The 18,989-nt window shown below is 55.2% G+C and overlaps 1 protein-coding gene across 6 annotated transcripts in view; it reads left to right on the plus strand.

Moving 5' to 3' along the window:
• PDE4A (phosphodiesterase 4A) overlaps nucleotides 1-18,653 on the plus strand; it is a 28,834-nt gene extending 10,181 nt beyond the window's left edge. For 4 of the 6 annotated variants that reach the window (XM_052644201.1, XM_052644204.1, XM_052644202.1 and 1 more), the window contains 14 exons: nucleotides 1,626-1,817; nucleotides 2,839-2,875; nucleotides 2,999-3,069; nucleotides 3,851-3,900; nucleotides 4,000-4,172; nucleotides 7,579-7,672; nucleotides 9,185-9,408; nucleotides 11,417-11,515; nucleotides 11,627-11,791; nucleotides 12,025-12,124; nucleotides 12,254-12,408; nucleotides 12,765-12,887; nucleotides 13,754-13,936; nucleotides 16,057-18,653. In XM_052644201.1, coding sequence (XP_052500161.1) covers nucleotides 1,626-1,817; nucleotides 2,839-2,875; nucleotides 2,999-3,069; nucleotides 3,851-3,900; nucleotides 4,000-4,172; nucleotides 7,579-7,672; nucleotides 9,185-9,408; nucleotides 11,417-11,515; nucleotides 11,627-11,791; nucleotides 12,025-12,124; nucleotides 12,254-12,408; nucleotides 12,765-12,887; nucleotides 13,754-13,936; nucleotides 16,057-16,755 — 2,365 coding nt within the window. In that variant the 3' untranslated portion in view covers nucleotides 16,756-18,653. The remainder of the gene's footprint in view (nucleotides 1-1,625; nucleotides 1,818-2,838; nucleotides 2,876-2,998; nucleotides 3,070-3,850; nucleotides 3,901-3,999; nucleotides 4,173-7,578; nucleotides 7,673-9,184; nucleotides 9,409-11,416; nucleotides 11,516-11,626; nucleotides 11,792-12,024; nucleotides 12,125-12,253; nucleotides 12,409-12,764; nucleotides 12,888-13,753; nucleotides 13,937-16,056) is intronic. The other 2 variants (XM_052644203.1, XM_052644206.1) reach the window with 1 other exon arrangement.
• Nucleotides 18,654-18,989: the final 336 nt, after the last annotated feature.

The raw sequence follows: 18,989 nt of genomic DNA on the forward strand, positions 1-18,989 counted from the left end.
AGGGATACTGATAGATTTACAGTTAGGGGGCTGATAGATTTACAGCTGCCAGTGTTTCTTGAGCTCCCTTCCCTGTTAGGCACCATCCTGAGCATGTTACCTGTGTTAACTCTGGTTACCTGGATGACCTGAGGCAGGTAGTGGTTGCCCCCATATTGCAGAAGAGGAAACTGAAATTTGGTCTTTTCCCCCAAGTTGTACATTTGGGAAGTGGCATAGCCAGCTTTTTCCTACCTCATCCAGAGGCTCTGTCTTGCCAGTGTCAACAGAATGGAGTCCTGCTGTACCCTCTATGTAGTTGTGTCTCTGTTATCTGTCTATATCTCCACTCCATTGACACCAATTTCCTTGCTGGTCCTCCAACAAAAACAGATTCTGCCACAGGGCCTTTTCACTTACTGTTCCCTCACCCTGGAGTGCTTTCTCCCACCTCCTGACCCATGGCCTGCTCCTTCTCATCCTGCAGGCCCTGCTCAGATATCACCTCCTCAGAGAGACCTGCCTCCACCACAGCAGCTAAAAATCACCTTTCCAGCCACCCACCTAGTTTTAATTCCCTGGATGGCACCATCCAGCCTGTGTATTCATTCATTCATTCATAGATTGATTCATACATTAAACATTTGTTGGGCGTCCAGGCCATGATCTTAGCCAGAGATCCAGCAGCGAACAAAGCAGACCAAAATCCTTGCTCTGTAGAGCTTAGTTCTGGAAGGGAAGGCAAACAGCAGAGAAGTAAAACATAGAATGTGCTGGGTAAGTAGTATTTATTTTAAGGAAGGGAAATATGAAATATAAGGGCAGGGGATGACATTTCAGATGGGTTGGTTGAGGGAGGCCTTCCTGAAGAGGCCACATTTGAGAGGAGGCCTGAAGGAGGTGAAGGGGGAGCCGCCGGAGAGCTGGGCCAGGGAGACAGCCTGTGCAAAGGCCCTGAGGCAGGAATGTTTCTGGAATATTTGGGGACCAGCCAGATAGCAATTATGGCTGCACCAGAGTCCATGAAGGGCAGAGTGGGTATGGGGGCAGGGCCTTGTGGGCTACAGCAAGGACTTCGGCTTTGGCTCTGAGTAAACTGGGAGCCAGAGAAGGTTCTAAACAGAGGAGGGATGTGGCCCAACTCAGGTATTCACAGGCTTCCTCTGGCGGCTGAGGGAAGCAGACAGGGGTATAGACAGAAGAAGCTAGGGCCCAGAGCAAAGACAAACGTCCTGGCCTAGGCAAGTGATGGTGGGGAGGCTGGCCAAGGAAGGGGTATGAAGCAGACGGATTATTCTTGAATAGATTTGATTGCTTTGAGGTACAAAGGAAAGAACAGAGCAAGGAGGACCCCACAACTTTTGGGGGTGTGCAGTGCTGCTCAGTTAGCCTGTTTCTAGACCAGCCCTCCTGGTGTCATGTTTGTGAGGGGCACAGATCATGGTCTGTCTGGGTCACGGCAGTTTCCCTTAGCTCTGGCAGCAGGACCAGGCACACAAAGGTGGTCTCTCTAATTTCCTGTCTCCCACCTTTTCGGAGGTATCTGTCTCTTGTCAGGAATTTCCTGGGTCCCCTTATTCCTCTCGACTCTCCCCGACCAATGTCATCTCAGCCCCCTGACCCCTCTTCCCGCCCACCCCTTGCAGCTTGGAGGCAGAGAATGGACCGACACCGTCGCCAGGCCGCAGCCCGCTGGACTCGCAGGCGAGCCCGGGCCTCGTGCTGCATGCCGGGGTGGCCACCAGCCAGCGCCGGGAGTCCTTTCTCTACCGCTCAGACAGCGACTATGACATGTCACCCAAGACCATGTCCCGGAACTCATCGGTCACCAGCGAGGCGTGAGCACCCGCCATCTCCCCCCTGGCTGGCTCTTCCAGGCCTCCTGGCCCCAGCAAAGGGGGGCGGGGGCTGCCCAACCCCCACCCCACCCCGTGGTCCTTGGCAAAAACTAAACAGCACCCTTATTCCCTATTGAGGACTCAGCCCCCTTATAGCATACCCACCCAGTGAGGTATGAATGCCCACCCTGTCTCTGCCCTGCCACCCAGCCACTCTGAGCCCAGGCCCAGCCCCACCCATGTCCTTACAGTGCCCACCCACCCAACCTGCCCATGCCCACTCCTACCCCTTGGTTTCAGGGGCCTGGTGCCACCTTATCCCATCTCTCCAGCAAGGGAACCCCACTTGAGCCACTCCTGGTCACCACTTCCAGAGGGTCCACCTTGGCTGACCCTCTTCTTCCTCCCCATGTCTAGGCTTCCCTAAACCAGCCCCCCTTATCATGACCACCTATAGTGGTGTGTGGAGAAGGAAATGGCAACCTACTCCAGTATTCTTGCCTGGGAAATCCCATGGACAGAGGAGCCCAACGGGCTACAATCCATGGGGTCACAAAGAGTCAGACACAACTGAAGCAACTAAACAACAGTAGCATAGAGGTGTGAGCACCCCCGTCTCCTCAGCCCGCTTCCTTCTCACTGAATCCTCCAGCCCTGTCCGGTGAGGCATCCGTTTCTCACCTTCCCCCCAGCTCCTGTCCTCCGCCCCCTCCCCAAGCTCAACCTCTGAGGTGTATTCACCGCCCTCCTTTTGTCTCTGCGCCACCTCACCTTGCCCCACCTGAACCCTTCTCCCTGACCATTTCCTTCAGAACGAGCCCCTGCATGACCATCCTTGTGAGGTATAAGCACCCCTCCCCCACCCCACAGAGCCCCCTTCCTGTCCACCAGCCTTCCGGGGGCCAGTCCCCCACAGAGTGACACCCTAGGGACTTGCTTTTCTGGTAGCCCCAGCCCCTGTCCACCCCAGACCCTTGGGAGCCCCACTGTGAGGACCCCTGACCTACCCCTGTCCTTGCAGGCATGCAGAGGACCTCATCGTCACGCCGTTTGCCCAGGTAAGACCTCCTTCCCTAAGAAGGGAAGGGGCTCTGACTCTCCCCCACACTTGGGGACAGGGGCCCAGCCCCAGCTCCCCGCTCTGGGTGGACCCCTCTCCTCACCCTAGCTCCCCCACCCAGGTGCTGGCCAGTCTCCGGAGCGTTCGCAGCAACTTCTCCCTCCTGACCAATGTGCCCATTCCCAGCAACAAGTAAGTGGAGGCTAGGCCCCAGGGCCTGTGATCATGAAGCTCAACATACCTGGGACCAACTCTCACAGCTGCTGTGTGACCTCAGGCAGGCACTTGACCTCTCTGAGCCTCTGTTTAGCCAACAGCTGCCACTGAGCCAGTAAACCATTGCGATTCAAATTCTTAAGTCGGGGAAACTTTTATAAACAAAGATGGAGGGGTATGGACACTCAGGGCTGAGGTCATGAGTGGCCAGCCACCCCAGCCTCTGGGCCACTCCTGGCAGTGATGCCAGCTTGCCAGGCAATTAGCCTCCTGTGTTGCCTCTGTCAACTGGAGACCGCTGTAAGAAGTTGAGAAGGTGATGTATAGAAAGTGCTAGAATATTGCCCAGCACATAGTAAGTGCTCACTGAATAGAAGTAGTTCTTATTTGGGGGCAGGGGTGAGGCTGAGAGCTGCTGGTTCCTCTGGGAGCCCTGTGGGGAGGGGGCAGAGTTATCCTGGGGCTCAAGGAACTCGGGGGAGGGGTGCTTAGGGAAGCAGGGACTTTGGAGACACAGTCTGACCCAACCAGCCATATAGTCTTGAAGAAGCTGGCTCCAACTTCGTGAACCTCAGTTTCCTCATCTGTAAAATGGGTTTTTGTGAGGCTCTGTGAGAGGCAGCGGGCAGAGTAAATGGCAGCATGCCTGGGACACACAGAGAGGGCTCAATAAAAGGAAGGTCAGTACTCTTCATGCAGAGAGGAAGGCAGAGATGCGGGGAGGGCCAGGCTGAGGTTGGGGCCCGATTTTTTGCAGGCGGTCCCCGCTGGGCGGCCCAACCCCCATCTGCAAGGCCACGCTATCAGGTAACTAAGCCCGGGGCAGGAGAAGGGCCCCTCGTGGTGCCCCAGTGCGGGGTCCCTCAGCCCCTTTCCCAGCACCCTACTCATCTGACCGGCCCCCAGCACCTCTGGGGGTCTCCACGCGAACCCTCACAGTCACCACCCCGGCTGCCCCTTCTCCAGAGGAGACGTGTCAGCAGTTGGCCCGAGAGACACTGGAGGAGCTGGACTGGTGTCTGGAGCAGCTGGAAACCATGCAGACCTACCGCTCCGTCAGTGAGATGGCTTCCCATAAGGTGTGTAGGAGCAGCGGGGTGGAGCCAACTGCTGGGGGCGGGGGTAGCTATGGGGCGTGGCCAGTGGGCGTGGTCGACCTGTGATTAGAGCCTGTGGGTGACTTTGTATCTCCTGTAGACCTGGTGTGTGTGTGTGTGGGGTGTGTGTGTGTGTGTGTGTGTGTGTGTGTGTGTCCCTAGGTGACCTTCTCTCCTGGGGGGAGCAGGTTGTATGTTTGTATGGTCTATGAGTGTGTATCTGTGGCTATATGACTGGCTGTTGGTTGGCTATACAATTGCAGTGCTGGGAAGGGAGGAGGGGAGGGGGAGTGGGGGGTAACCCAATAAGATCCATCAGGAGTGGCATGCACAAGTGTATCTATGGAGGGTGTAAAGGTATGCACAGCTGACAATGTGGGGCTGTCAGTGTAGGGGGCTGTAGCAGGGGGGGGTGTATGTCTAGAGGTGTGAGTCAGTCCAGATGTGAATCTGAGTGTGTATCTCCATGTGTCTGTGACTCTGTATGTGTGTGTGTGTGTGTGTGTGTGTGTGTGCTTGCAAGGCCACAGGAGAGAGTGCAAGGCATCCATGTACAGTTGTGCTGACTGTGCACTGCACAACTCCAGGGGGCGCCATTCAGGAAGCGGGCAATGTGAATGATGCCGCCTGGAGTTGTACAGCTTGGTGGGAGGATGCCTGTCAGGAAATGAATGTGCAGGTGGGGGCGTCTGTGTTGGGAGGTGCGCACACCCGTGGGTGGAGGTTTGTCTGGGAACATGTGAGTCTGAGGGCAATTGTGTCCCTGAGGGTATGTGTGAAGCATCTGAGAATGTGACTGTGTGTCTGAATGTAGGTCTGCGGGTGTATTTCTGCAATGGGGTGTGTGCCTTGTGGAGCCGTGGGTGTGAGTGTGCGTATTCCCTTATAGATTAGTCAGGGCACATTTGTGTCTGAGGCCATACGGGTATTCATGTTTGTTTACAAGTGTGTCTGTGGGTGTGTTGAGTGTGTCTGCAAGTGTGTCCAGTATCTGGGTGTTTATCCCTTAGTGTGTGCCTGCACTTCTGGTTGTGAGTCCATATTCTGGGAATGGGTGTCTAGAGGTATTTGTACCTCTGTGTGCTCAATTTTACACCTAGAAATGTGTTGAACAACAGAATTGTGACTGTGTGTGTGTGTGTTTGTGTGGTTAGCATAGGACTGAAAGCATTTGGGTGTCAGAGTGTGGTCAGGTCTGTCAAGTGTCTGATTGTAGTGGTGTGGAGTGGAGTTTGTGTCTGATTGTGTGTTGGTGTGTGGAGCATGTGGGTGTGTGTGTCTGTCGCTGGGTGTGTCCACGGCGGGGTGGGGGGCATGCCCTCTACCAGGTGCGTATGCCTCCCTGCCCATCCCTGGCAACCTCACCTGGGTCCTGCCTGAGGCCCGTGGGCTCCAGTGCTCCTTTAATGCCCCCCCACCCCCAGCACCACCTGACATCGCATGCAGCCTGCCAGTGCTGCAGTGAGCACGCACACGCACACACACAGGCGAACACACGGAGCCCAGAGCCTCCGAAGCCTCCTGCCGGGACCCTCGCCCTGCACTTTCCCCCCATGGGCAGGGGTCCCCGGCCACCTCCAGCCACTGCTGCTGCCGCAGGGGGCCTCAGCAGGGCCCACGGCAGGCAGACCATGTAACCAGGGCTGCTGCCGGGAGCGCGGAGGGGAAGGGAGCCCCCCAGCCCTGCTGGGCCGGCCCGGGCCCCTCCGCGGCTCCCCCTTCCACTGCCCAGCACCCCGCCCCCTGCCACAATAGCTGCTAACCCCGGGACTCCCCAAGCCCAGCCTCTGTGTGCGGCAGCCCTGAGCGGGGCCAAGACTCCACGATGCCCTTGGTGGATTTCTTCTGCGAGACCTGCTCCAAGCCGTGGCTGGTGGGCTGGTGGGACCAGGTAGGGGAACTCAGGGTGGAGGATGGGCAAGAGACCCAGCTCTGGCCCTCCCACCTCGCACCTTCCAGCCCCCAGTCTGGGCTTGTGTGTGCATCTGTGCACGTGTGTGGCCTGGAGATGAAGCCTGGTGACTGTGTCTCTGTGTGTGGCCCGGGGCTGGGCGTGGAAGGTGGGTGGCTGGGGGTGTGGGTCTCTCTCTGGGTGTGACCGTCAGCGTGCATGTGTGTGTGTGTCTGGAGTGGTGGGGGGCTGCCTGAGGCCCGTGGGCTTGTGTGCCTGGATCATGGACCGGGGGATGGCCCTGGCCAAGATCACATGGTTCTGATTGTGGTGGTGTGTTTTGGGCCATGTTTATGAGCCCAGAGCTGCATGATTTTTCTGGGGCATGGGACCCTGAGTTCAGTGACTGCTTTATTGTGTGTGCTCCTTGATGTGTGTGTCTGGGGGCTGTGTAGCACTGTGTGAGTGGGGAGTCTGTGACTCTGTGCAGTTGTGTGACTTTGTGGGTCCATCTTGTGTGTGGATGTGTGTCTCTCTATGGGTGCCCAGGGCCTCTGGCAGCCCTGGGAGGAGTGAGTGCCCCTCCCGATGTGGGCCGGCCGGGCGGGCTCACCCTTCCTGCCAAGAGTCCCTCCTGCCTCTCTGGACAGTCGGCTCCAGCTCAGGGGGCGCTTTGGTGGAGCTTGGGGGTGGGGAGCCGATGCCCTTTCTCCTCATGCACAATGTCACAGCAGCCACTTGTGTGAAGAGAGACAGGGAGACCCAAAGGAGCCCCCAGGCCTGGTTCTAGGCATCCCCTGTCCATCTGTGCATCTGTCCACCCCTCTGAGGTTGGGGGAAGAGGGGGCTATGATGGGAAACCCCCATCCTCTAGTGACTGAACTAGGGTTTCCTCTGCTCACCCTTCTCCCTGCCCCAGCCAAACATCTTCACCCAGAATTTCAGGACTTCATTCCTTCCTTCCAAACCAGGCTGAGGGCTGGGGGGCCAGGACCCTGGGGTGTGGGGTCCCTGTCTGGGAAGACCAGGGCCAGGGGTAGGTCTGGGAAGGCAGGGGTTAAGGGGCCCACGGCCTGCCCCCTTTTCCCCAGCTCAGCAGCTGGTTGGAGGGGGAGTTGCTAAGGAGACTCCCATCACCATGGTGATGGGATTCTCCTGGCACCCCATTGGCTCCCTGTTAAGCAGGAGCTCCTCCCTTCCACAGGTGCCCCTCTGGCTCCTCTTTGGGGGCAGAAAGAGGGAGTATGGTGAAAGAAAGCCCCCTTCCTCAGAGAGGGAGAGCTGCACTCCCCAAGCCTGGGGACCCCCATCGAGAGTTGGGAGGAGAGGAAGGACTGACCCCTCCCCTCTCACAGCCTGCTGAGGGCTGTGCTGGCTGAGCAGAGAAGTGAGAGGGGCTCCTGGGTTCTTCAGAGGTTTCTTGGGAAGGCCTGACCTTGCCCCCCCAACCCCTGCCATCACCCCATCATGCCTTCCTTCTTGCCTCCTTCACTTTAGTTCAAGAGGATGCTAAACCGTGAACTCACACACCTGTCAGAGATGAGCAGGTCAGGAAACCAGGTCTCTGAGTACATCTCCACCACATTCCTGGGTGAGTGAAGGGCAGCACTGTGTGTGTGTGTGTGGCGGGGGGGATGCATAACTGGACTGTTGGGGGACACCCCAGACCCTAGGTCTTGTTGCACACATTTGCCCAAGGGACCCTGACTTACCTCCCCAAAGGTCAAAGTCTCCACATCAAAAGTTCCTACACTCTGATACCCTCAAATTTAGTGAGACCCCCCAACTCCTGCAGAACCCCTACATTTAAAGCTGCAAAGTCCCTCCAAACTCAGTGGGATCCCATTGGAACTCTCAAACTCAAGGACCCCAAGAAACCCCCAAACTCAAATAGAACTCAAAGTCTCCCAAAATTCAGTAGAATCCCCAACCTTGAATTTCCTTGCCCCAAACTCAGAAGACCCCTCAAACTCAAGAGAGATGCCTGGACTCAGTGGAATTCTCAAATTTAAGGGAATTCCTGCCCTTAAAAGTCCATAAAGACCCCCAAACCTTAAAAAAAAAAACTTCCAAGCTGAAATCTCCCCAATTTAATAGAATGCCCAAACTTGGTACAATACCCCCAAATTCAGTAGACCCCCAAACTTTAGATACCCAAATTCAGTAGGATTCTCTTGCTTAGCTTAAACCTGTACAGTGATTCCCCAAACTCTGGAGAATTCCTTAACTCAGAAACTTAAAGGTAGAATACCCAGATTCACTGCAACCCTTCAGCTCACAAGGACCTCCAAGGTCAGCCTTCCCCTCGTCCTGAAGCCAAGGGCCTTAACTGAGACTATCCCTGACAAAGTCAGGGTAATTTCACCTTCAGAATTGATCACCAAAGTTCCCCAATTCAGGCTACCTGCCCCCCCAGCCAAGCTGGATAGAAGGTTTCAAACATTCCCACCAGTGAGTGTGTGATGTGCCTGAATGCCGAAGACCCAGCCAATAAGAGCACAGCATGCAAATGAGCCCTCTTGGGCCCTGTCATTGACTGCTGGGACCCAGGTCACAATGGGTGGCCCTGGCTGGACTCTGGAAGGCCTAAAGAGCTCCGGAAAAGAGACTTCTGGGGCTGGCCCCCAGGCAGGCTGATGTCCAGAGGGTAGGGGTGGGCCCATGGAGCCAGAGACCACCCTTCCTTCCCGCCTCCCAGCGCTTTCCACCCCCACCAGCCCTCTGGTTCACCGTGGGGCTGTCTTCCCAGCCCGAGAAGGGACCTTGCCTATCCGAGGCAGGCAGAAGCCCTCTCTAGCGCCCCCACCCAGCCTCCTGACTTCCCATGCCACCCCCTCGCCAAACCTGGTGATTGAACTGGGGCCACCCCACAGCTCTCATCTGGCTCTGGGGTCCCCACTCCAGCCCACCACCTCCCAGAAGAATTCCTACCTCCGCTCTGGTTTCCAGTCTATAAGCAACCAACAGCATGACACCAGGACTAGGTCTGCCCTCCTGGGTGAGAATTTTCAGGGCTTGAGGGGGTAAGGCAGGCACGGTCTGAGAGCCAGATGAGGGAGCTTCAGTGGGGTAACCATGCTTGCCTCTCCTCTGTCTTCCGCAGACAAGCGGAATGAAGTGGAGATCCCATCACCCACGATCAAAGATCGGGAAAAACAGCAAGCGCCACGACAGAGACCTTGCCAGCAGCCCCTGGCCCCTGGGCCACAGCTCCAGCCCATGTCTCATATAACTGGGGTGAAGAAGCTGATGCATAGCAGCAGCCTCAACGATTCCAGCATCCCCCGCTTTGGTGTAAAGACTGACCAAGAGGAACTCCTAGCCCAAGTGGGTGGGGCCTCAGCGGAGATGGGGCTGGAGAGGGAGGGGCAGGGTTCTGGGGGTGGGGGCAGTGAAGGACTGGGCTTTGGGTCAGACTGAGATGAGGATTGCGGTATACCTGCCTTTTGAGACTCTCAGGAAAGGAGGAGTGAAGGAAACAGTATGCGCTGTGTGCCTGTCCATGGGATTCTCCAGGCAAGAATACTAGAGTGGGTTGCCATGCCCTCCTCCAGGGGATCTTCCTCACCCAGGGATCAAACCCGAATCTCCTGCATTGATAAGTGGGCTCTTTACCACTAGCGCTTTCTGGGAAGTCCAGGAAGCAGTTTAGGAAGGAGCCAATGAGCAAAGAGGCAGGTGGTCTCAGCTGGAGTCAACGAGGCTCTGGAGTATGAACAGCACCACTGAGTTGAACCACCCGGAGGCGAGCCTGCTGGCCTATTTTTTTTAATTAGTTAATTTTTGGCTGCACTGAGTTTTCGTTGCTGTGCACTGGCTTTCTCTAGTTGCAGTGGGGGCTACTTTTTGTTGCGGTGCATGGGCTTCTCTTGAAGTAGCTTCTCTTGTTACAGAGCACAGGCTCTAGGCACACGGGCTTCAGTAGTTGTGACACGTGGGCTCAGCAGTTGTGGCACACGGGTTCAGTAGTTGCAGATCTCGGACTCCAGAGCACTGTCTCCGCAGTTGTGGCTCACAGGCTTAGTTGCTCCATGGCAGGTGGGATCTTCCCAGACCAGGGATTGAACCAGGATTGGCAGCAGACTCTTATCCACTGTACCACCAGGAAAGTCTTGTGGTGGCTGCACTGTGGTGGAGGCTGTCCCCAGGGTGAATGCCCTCACCCCCTCTACATAGCTCTAGTGCAGAAAGAGCAGTTTTGTGGAGGGTTTTTTTTTTTGGCCACACCACACAGCACATGGGATCTTCGTGTTCCCCCCAGAGCAGATTTATGAGAGGGGACAGCTGTGAGAATGTGTAGCAGCTCCAGCAGCTGGGGGATGGACATGCTTACCAGTGGAAGGAATCTGCACAGAATCCAACAGCATCCACTACAGACCAAACCCGGATTCGCCTCCTGGCTTTTCTGTGAAATTTTTGGGCCAAAGGACTCCCACATTGATTTGTACAGTGGACTCGACACAAGCTCAGTGGCTTACTCAGCTGACTTTTCTTGTAACCCTCCATGTGCCAGCAATGGTCAGTGCTATATGCAGTTACCCAGTGTTGATTAAGCACTTACTGTGTACTGGCACTTTTTTTTTGGACATGCAGTAGGGCATGAGGGATCTTAGTTCCCTGACCAGGGATTGAACCCACGCTCCCAGCAGAAGTGCAGAATCCACTGGACCACCAGGGAAGTCCCTGGCACTGTTCTGAATTCTGTGAAGACATGAAAAATTAGTCCATGTTCCTTTCCTCCCGGTGCCCAAGAGCAGTTTAACTGAGGCTGAACTGTGCTTTTGGGTCAGCCATACTGAGTTCACATCCCAGCCTTGCCACTTGTGAGATGTAAGGTCTTGGGTAAGTCTTGTCACTGCTTGGAGTTTGGGTTCCTTCACCTGCTGTGTGAAATCAAGCACTTAGTGCAATGCTGGGTAGCTGATAGGCACTCAATAGACACTGGGGTTGCTTTGTTATTTTCTGGCCCAGTAGGACCTGGGTGGTAAAGTCTATACTGCTGAGCACATCACCCACTGGTTGAGTGATAATGGTCCCACTATTCGGACCAGGGTTCTGAACAACTGGCTCAGATGGTAAAGCATCTGCCTACAACACAGGAAACCGGGTTCAATCCCTGGGTGGGAAAGATCCCCTGGAGAAGGGAAGGGCTACCCACTCCAGTATGCTTGCCTGGAGAATTCCATGCACAGTGGAGCCTGGCTGGCTACATACAGTCCATGGGGTCGCAAAGAGTTGGCCAAGACAGAGCAACTAACACCTCTGAACTCCTAGAAAAGAGTCTAGAGGGTCCTGGCCTCAGGGGCTCCTGACCTGTGGCCTCCGTCTCCACCAGGAACTGGAAAACCTGAACAAGTGGGGCCTGAACATCTTTCGCGTGTCAGATTACGCTGGGGGCCGTTCCCTCAGCTGCATCATGTACACGGTATTCCAGGTAGGGTGAGATTCCTGGGGGGCGGCTTGAGTGGGGCCAGCTGCGAGGGAGAGGGAGGGCTGAGGAGCTGAGGGCCAGGGAGGGTCACCGGCCCCCGACCTCTGCCCGCAGGAGCGGGACCTGCTGAAGAAGTTCCGCATCCCGGTGGACACTATGGTGACATACATGCTGACCCTAGAGGACCACTACCACCCGGACGTGGCTTACCACAACAGCCTGCACGCGGCCGACGTGCTGCAGTCCACCCATGTGCTGCTGGCCACACCTGCGTTGGATGTGAGCACCACCTGGGCACCCCGTCTCTCCAGCCTCCCCTCTCCCACTGCCCATCTTGAATCTCCTGTTTCTCTCTCTGACCCTGGGTCCCTGACCTCCCTTCTCTCTTTGACCCTGTTCCTCTCTCCTGACCCCCATCTTTCTTGATCCTCCCATTTCTCTTTTACCCTGTCTCTCTGACTCCCCATCTTTCTAACCCCTGCCTTTCTCTGACCCCCTCGCTCCGCCCCCAGGCCGTGTTCACGGACCTGGAGATTCTCGCTGCCCTCTTCGCGGCCGCCATCCACGACGTGGACCACCCTGGAGTCTCCAATCAGTTCCTCATCAACACCAGTGAGCGGCCCTCCGGGAGGGCGGGGCCTGCTGGGTTGGGGGCGGGGCCTATGCTGGCCCCTCCCTGCAGGGGGCATCCTGGGTGGGTCGTCTCTTCTTCTGACTGCCCCAACCTGACCTGGGCCCCAGATTCAGAACTGGCGCTCATGTACAACGACGAGTCGGTGCTGGAGAATCACCACCTGGCCGTGGGCTTCAAGCTGCTGCAGGAAGACAACTGTGACATCTTCCAGAACCTCGGCAAGCGCCAGCGGCAGAGCCTGCGCAAGATGGTCATCGACATGGTGGGCGGGGCGAGGGGTGGGGACAGTGCGGAAGGTCGCCTTTGGGCCTAGGGAAATTGGGGGAGGGTGTGGTCTGAGTCTGGGATAGACAGGCCCCGAGTAGGAGAGCCGTCCTTTGGGAGAGGGTTGTGGGGGTTGGATTTTTTTTTTTACCCACTCCCTGCATAATGTGGAATCTTAGTTCCTTGACTGGAAATCAAATCTGTGCCCCCTTCAGTGGAAGCTGAAGGGGTGTCCTAACCACTGGTCTGCCAAGGAATTCCACAGGGGCTGATTGTGCTCAGTGAAAACTTTGGGTTGGGTGGGTACAGAGGGTGGCCAGGCTTCGACAGGCCATGACAAGTCGTTACCCACAGGTGCTGGCCACGGATATGTCCAAGCACATGACCCTCCTGGCTGACCTGAAGACCATGGTGGAGACTAAGAAAGTGACCAGCTCAGGGGTCCTCTTGCTGGATAACTATTCCGACCGCATCCAGGTGCCCCCCCCACACACACAATATAAGGGCTCTTTCCCTCCCTCCCTCCCTTAGGTCTGGGTTGCTGCCCCTCGCTCTGCCCCCAGCCCCCAGGTTGCCCATCTTCCTTGTCTTTTCTCTCCTCTGCCATCTAACCCTTTCCAACTCCCATCTCCCCCATCTCACTCAATTCCCTCTTCCCTTTCTTTTTCTAACATAATGTGGGTGTTTTTTTAATTATTAATTTGTTTGTTTGTTTATGGCCGTGCTGGGTCTTCATTGCTGTGCAGGTTTTTCTCTAGCTGTGGCAAGTGAGAGCTACTCTCTAGTTGCAATGCACAGACTTCTCATCATGGTGGCTTCTCTTGTTGCAGAGCGCAGGCTCTAGGGTGCGAGGGCTTCGGTAGTTCCCGTGGCATGTGGGCTCAGTAGTTGAGGCTCCCGAGCTCTAGAGCACAGGCTTAGTAGTTGTGACGCACGGGCTCAGTAGCCCTTCAGCATGTAGGGTCTTCCAGGACCAGGGATCAAACCTATGTCTTGTGCACTGGCAGGTGAATTCTTGACCACTGAGCCACCAGAGAAGCCCCCCTTTTCCCTTTCTTCATCAAGCCCTGTCTCCATTCCTCCCACACCTCTGTCTCCCCGCTGTCTCTTTTCCCTTCCCTCCTCTGCCCTTTGCTCATCAGTCACCTCTCATCTCTCTCCTCCTCTCTTCCACTCATCTCCCTTTTCCCTTACCTCTTCTTCCTCCCTCCATCTCCCCCCTTACCCACCGCCCCACCCCCGCCCCCTTCCCCTACTATCTTTCCAAAGGGAAAGTAAGAAAGCCTGGGGCCTGAAACTGGGTCGGGGGCCATGGCCTCTAAAGCTCCCCTCACCCCATGCAGGTTCTGCGGAACATGGTGCACTGCGCAGACCTTAGCAACCCCACCAAGCCGCTGGAGCTTTACCGCCAGTGGACCGACCGCATCATGGCCGAGTTCTTCCAGCAGGGCGACCGCGAACGTGAGCGAGGCATGGAGATCAGTCCCATGTGCGACAAGCACACAGCCTCAGTGGAGAAGTCTCAGGTAGAGCCTCGGGGTGCTGGAAGGGAGCAGGGAAAGCCCCACTGCCTCACATCCTGGCCTCGAGCTCCAAGGCCCCCAGGAGGCCCTAAGCTGCCCATCCACAGTGTCAAGTTTTTCTTTGTTTTTTCCTTCTCTATCATGATGAGAAATACGTAATACTTTCTGCTCCACAGAACAACTGAACTGAGCCTCCAACTCCTTAATTTGTAGATTTGTGCCCAGACAGTTCTAACTCATTTGTTGCAACTGCCATAACATCAGTAATAATATTCGTCTGACCGTTAGTTACAGACCTCATGTCCATTCAGCCTCTTGGTTTCCCTGTGATCTGGCCACTCATTTTGGGCCTGAGTTTTGGTGGATTTTTTTTTTTTTTTTTTTTTGGTTGCATGGATCCTCATTGGTGCTTGTGGGCTTTCTCTAGTTGCAATGAGCAGAGGCTACCCTTCATTGAGGTGTCTGGGCTTCTCATTATGGTGGCTTCTCTTGTTGCGGAGCACTAGTTTTAGGCACGTGGGCTTCAGTAATTGCAGCACACAGGCTCAATAGTTGCAGCTCAGGAGCCCTAGAGCCATGGACTCAGAAGCTATGGTGCACCAGCTTATTTGCTCCATGGCATATGGAATCTTCCCAGACCAGGGATCGAACCCATATCCCCGACATTGGCAGGCAGATTCTTATCCACTGCGCCACCAGGAAGTCCTGATGGATTTTGAAATGGAACGGAATGACTCAGCTTTTTCATCTGCCTGTTTAACAAAAGGGACAGAAACACGGTCTTGTAAGAGACCCCACTTTGGGGACTTCCCTGGAGGTCTGGTGGTTAAGATTCCATTCTCCCAGTGCAGAGGGGATGGGTTCCATCCCTGGTCAGAGGGCTAGGAACCCACATGCTGCACAGCTGGCCTAAAAAAATAAAAAGGATAAAGCTTTTGAACATGAGAGTTTCTCACTCTCCCTGCTTCTAGCCTCTTCCCTGGTGAGATCTCCTCTTCCTGTCTTGGTTTGTGTATATTTCCCATGCAGGGTTAACCAGCCCTCAGCACTATTGAAGTTTGGGGATGGCTCATTCTCTGTGGTGGGCCCACCCTCTACATTGTAAGGTGTTGAGCAGTATCCTTGGCCTCCACCCATGGGATCCGAGGAACACCCTACCTTTCCTGTGGTAATAACCAAAACTGTGTCCAGACACTTCCAAATGTCCCCTGGTCATCCACATAGCCCCCTAACCCCTGATGAAAACCAGATTTATTTGTTTTGTTACGCATTTATATTCACAGGTAACTTAACAGGAATAGTTTGTGGGCTTAGCTTTGTTAAAAGTATAAATTGTATCAGTATATACTTATTTTTACATAGCTTACCTTTTCTTCCCAACAGTGACTTAGACATCTATCCACCTTATTACACATGGATTAAGCTCATCCTTTTTCCCTGCTGTGTAGTATCCCCACGGGCTTCCCAGGTGGCTCAGTGGTAAAGAATCCGCCTGCCAATGCAGGAGACAAGGGTTTGATCCCTGGGTTGGGAAGATCCCTTGGAGAAGGAAATGGCAACTCACTCCAATATTCTTGCTGGGAAAATCCCATGAACAGAGGAGCGTGGCTGGCTACAGTCCATGGGATCTCAAAGAGTTAGACACAGTTTAGCAACTGAGAACACATGCATTCTGGGAACTAAAATCCTGCAAGCCACACAGCGAGGCAAAAAAAGGGGGGGCTTTCATGAATATCTTTGATTTACCACCATTTAAAAAAAGTAATTCCCAACTGATGTATATATAGAGGTGTTTCAAGTTTTTGTTTACATCTCATATGTGATTTTTTCCCCTCTTACTTACACAAGAGTTTTTCCAGGGATGGATCTGGAGAAGCAAACTTGCTAAGTCAAATGGTATCAGTATCTCTTATTTTTATTTAGTTTTTGCTGCACTGCGTGACATGCAGGATCTTAGTTCCCAGATCAGGGATCGAACCCTGTCCACCTGCCATGGAAGTGCAGAGTCCTAACCTTACCTGGATGGCCGGGGAAGTTCCCTGCCTCAGCATCTTTTAAATTTTATCAGATCCTGCAGCATGGTGGTGCCATCTGTGGTTTATGCTTCCTTCCCGCTCCCTCAGGTGGGTTTCATCGACTATATCGTACACCCGCTGTGGGAGACGTGGGCTGACTTGGTCCACCCAGACGCCCAAGAGATCCTGGACACTCTGGAAGACAACCGGGACTGGTACTATAGCGCTATTCGGCAGAGCCCCTCGCCACCCCCCGAGGAGGAGCCTGGGGGACCGGGCCACCCCCCACCACCAGATAAGTTCCAGTTCGAGCTGACGCTGGACGAGGAAGAGGAGGAGGAGATGTGCAGTGCCCCGGGTGCAGTTGCAGTTCAGGAATTGTACATGGCCCAGGATGCCTCCCCACCTGAAGACCCTTTGGAGGTTGATGGCCAGGATCCATCTGCGGAGGTGGAGATAGAGGAAATGTACTTGACCCAGCAAGTGGACTCCACAGGTAGTGTGGCAGCTGGCCAGGATGTGTCTGTGCCCCGAGGCGCGTCCGTGGATGTCTGTGTGGGCTGCTGCAACATCCCTGCCCTGTCTCCTAATAGCCTTGCTCCGCTTGCCTTGAGGACACCGCCCCCTCCAGAGGACGACCCGGGCCTTCTGGGCCTCCCCTCTGTGGCAGCCGAGGTGGGGGCCCAAAAAGAGCATCAGGCTGCCAAGAGGGCATGCTGTGCCTGCACGGGGACAGCCAGCGAGGACCCCACTCCTGGAGCGCTTCCAGCTCCTGGAGCTTGGGGGTCAGCTGGTGGCCCTACCTGAGCGTCAGCCCCTGCACCCGGTTGGCCTCCGTGCCACCCGCCACCGCCACCACCATCACCCCCTGACCTCCTCCACTGCCTCAAAGACTCTTGGGCCTCCTGAGAAAAAAGAAAACAGAAAAGTGGGTTTTTTTTCTCTTTTCTTTTTTTCCTCTTCCCCCCCCACCCCCACCCAGGGGCCTCTTTTTGGAGGTGGGGGCTGGGGAACCAGGGGCTGAGGTCCCGGAAGTGATTTTATTTTTGGAATTTTAATTGTTACATTTTTAGAAAAAGAAAAAAAAAAAAAAAGGATGAAACACAGCAACTGTAGACGCTCCTGTTCCCGGCTCCCCTTGTCCAGGTCCAACCACCTCCCCCCGACCCTTCCTCTCCAGCCCCCCACTCTCAACACCACCACCCAGGTTCCAGGCTTAGTCTTCCGGCCTCTTGGGGCTCTTTGCCTCGTGTAGAATCTCCCTCCAGACTTCTGAATTTTGGGAGGGTCTCTAGAACCTAGCCAGGAATAGCCATTCTGGGTGGGGGCCCTAGGGGTGGGGAGGGGTCGCCCACTGTAGGGGGGAGCCCAGCTCCAGTCCTGCTCTGGCTTTCTGCCCTCCCCTGCCCAGAAGTCTTCCGCCTCATTTTGCACAAACCTGGCAATACTGACTCGAGGGAGCCATTGGGCTTCAGGAGGCAAGGGGAGGGTGTCAGAGGGACGTTCACACCACCAACCTGGGATCTGAGGTTTGAGGAGGGCCTGATCCCACTCCCCCCTCTACCCATCACCCCTTTCCTCTTCCACTCCGGGTTTCAGTTTGAATTTTCTCCGTTTGGAGAGGGGGGATGATTTGGAGCCGCCCCCTTTCCTTCCAGCTGCTTCTCCTCTTGTTTTTGCCTTAATGGTTCCCATGGCCATAGGAGAGGGGGTTGCAGTGGCTCCCACTTGCACCCCGAGTGGGGCGGGGCCAGGCCCAGAGTTCCCAGCCTGGGTATGCCCCCTCCCCAGCATCCTCCTGCCCTCCCCCAACTCTTTGCCCTAGGAGGAAGCAATAACGGTGTACACCCACATCCCCTTTCTGGGCAGCCCACCCTACCCTGGCATCAGAGTCATTTCTCCTTTCATCCCCCACCTTGCCAAGCCTCCCTGTCTTCCCCTAGCTGTTCCCTGGAGCAATACAACGGACAGACGCAAGGCCATTTTTCTTCAAGCCATGGGGGGACTATTTGGAAGGAAAGACCCCCACTTCCCCTATCCGCTCTGCCCCTCAGCTTGGTTCTGCAGCTGGGCAGGACTGGCCTCTCTCATCTTCCTCCCCTCCGATTCTGAGCACACGGTACTGTAGCCCCCAGCTCCCCCCAGCCTTCCATCTGTCTGTCCTTCCCTGTGGGGAGTACCACCCATTCCCACCCCCAAGATGCTGTACAGGGTTCATTTTTGTAGCGAAAGTAGTTTCAGTCCCAGCCGGCGACCGGAGGGGGCCTTTTCTTTCAGTTCTCTTTCTTTCTCTTTTTTTTTTTTTTGTACATACTGTAAGGTTGGTTTGTAAATTATTCTACAGAGGCAAAAAGGGAAAATAAATTTGCCCTTCCCCCCCACTGACTCAGTCAGGGGAAAGAGGGGTGGGGGTCTCCCAGGGGGAGTCTCCATTCCTGCTGTATTATACAAACTGTACCATAGACCCCCAGGAGTGTGGACTCAGTGCTGTTTAACAGGGAGTCATGTGATCAGAGGGGGAGGTGAGGGCTGGGCAGTAGCTGCCCCTCTCCCTGTCCCCAGGGACCCAGGGGAGGGGAGCCCAGGACGACCCCTGTGCCCCGGAGCTGCTCAAGTGTTGTCCAGTTTAACAATCAATCAGTCGGTCTGCTGATCGATACTCAACCCTTCGATCTTGTCTCCAATTAAACCAAGGCTTTCACCGATCTTCATGGCTGATGTGGCTTCTTTTTCCATCCTGTTTCTCAAGGTGTGTCTTTTGAGTTGTCTGTCTGGGCCAGGTAGGAGTAAGGAATGGACTCAATCCCTGCCCAGATAGAACTTGAGGGGGTTCTGAGAGCTTGGCAAGAGGCAGCCCCCGGGCCTGGGCCAGATCCAGATATAGGGACTGCTGCGGGTTATAAAGTGTGGGTTCAGACCACACAGTTTTTGGAGGCTAGGAAACCCAGGTAAAGAAACCACCTGCCAGTATAAGAGACAAGTGTTTGATCCCTGGGTCAGGAAGATCCCCTGGAGGAGGGCCTGGCAACCCACTCCAGTAT

The sequence above is a fragment of the Budorcas taxicolor genome, chromosome 7, assembly GCF_023091745.1.
Source record: "Budorcas taxicolor isolate Tak-1 chromosome 7, Takin1.1, whole genome shotgun sequence".
Taxonomy (NCBI): Eukaryota; Metazoa; Chordata; class Mammalia; order Artiodactyla; family Bovidae; genus Budorcas; species Budorcas taxicolor.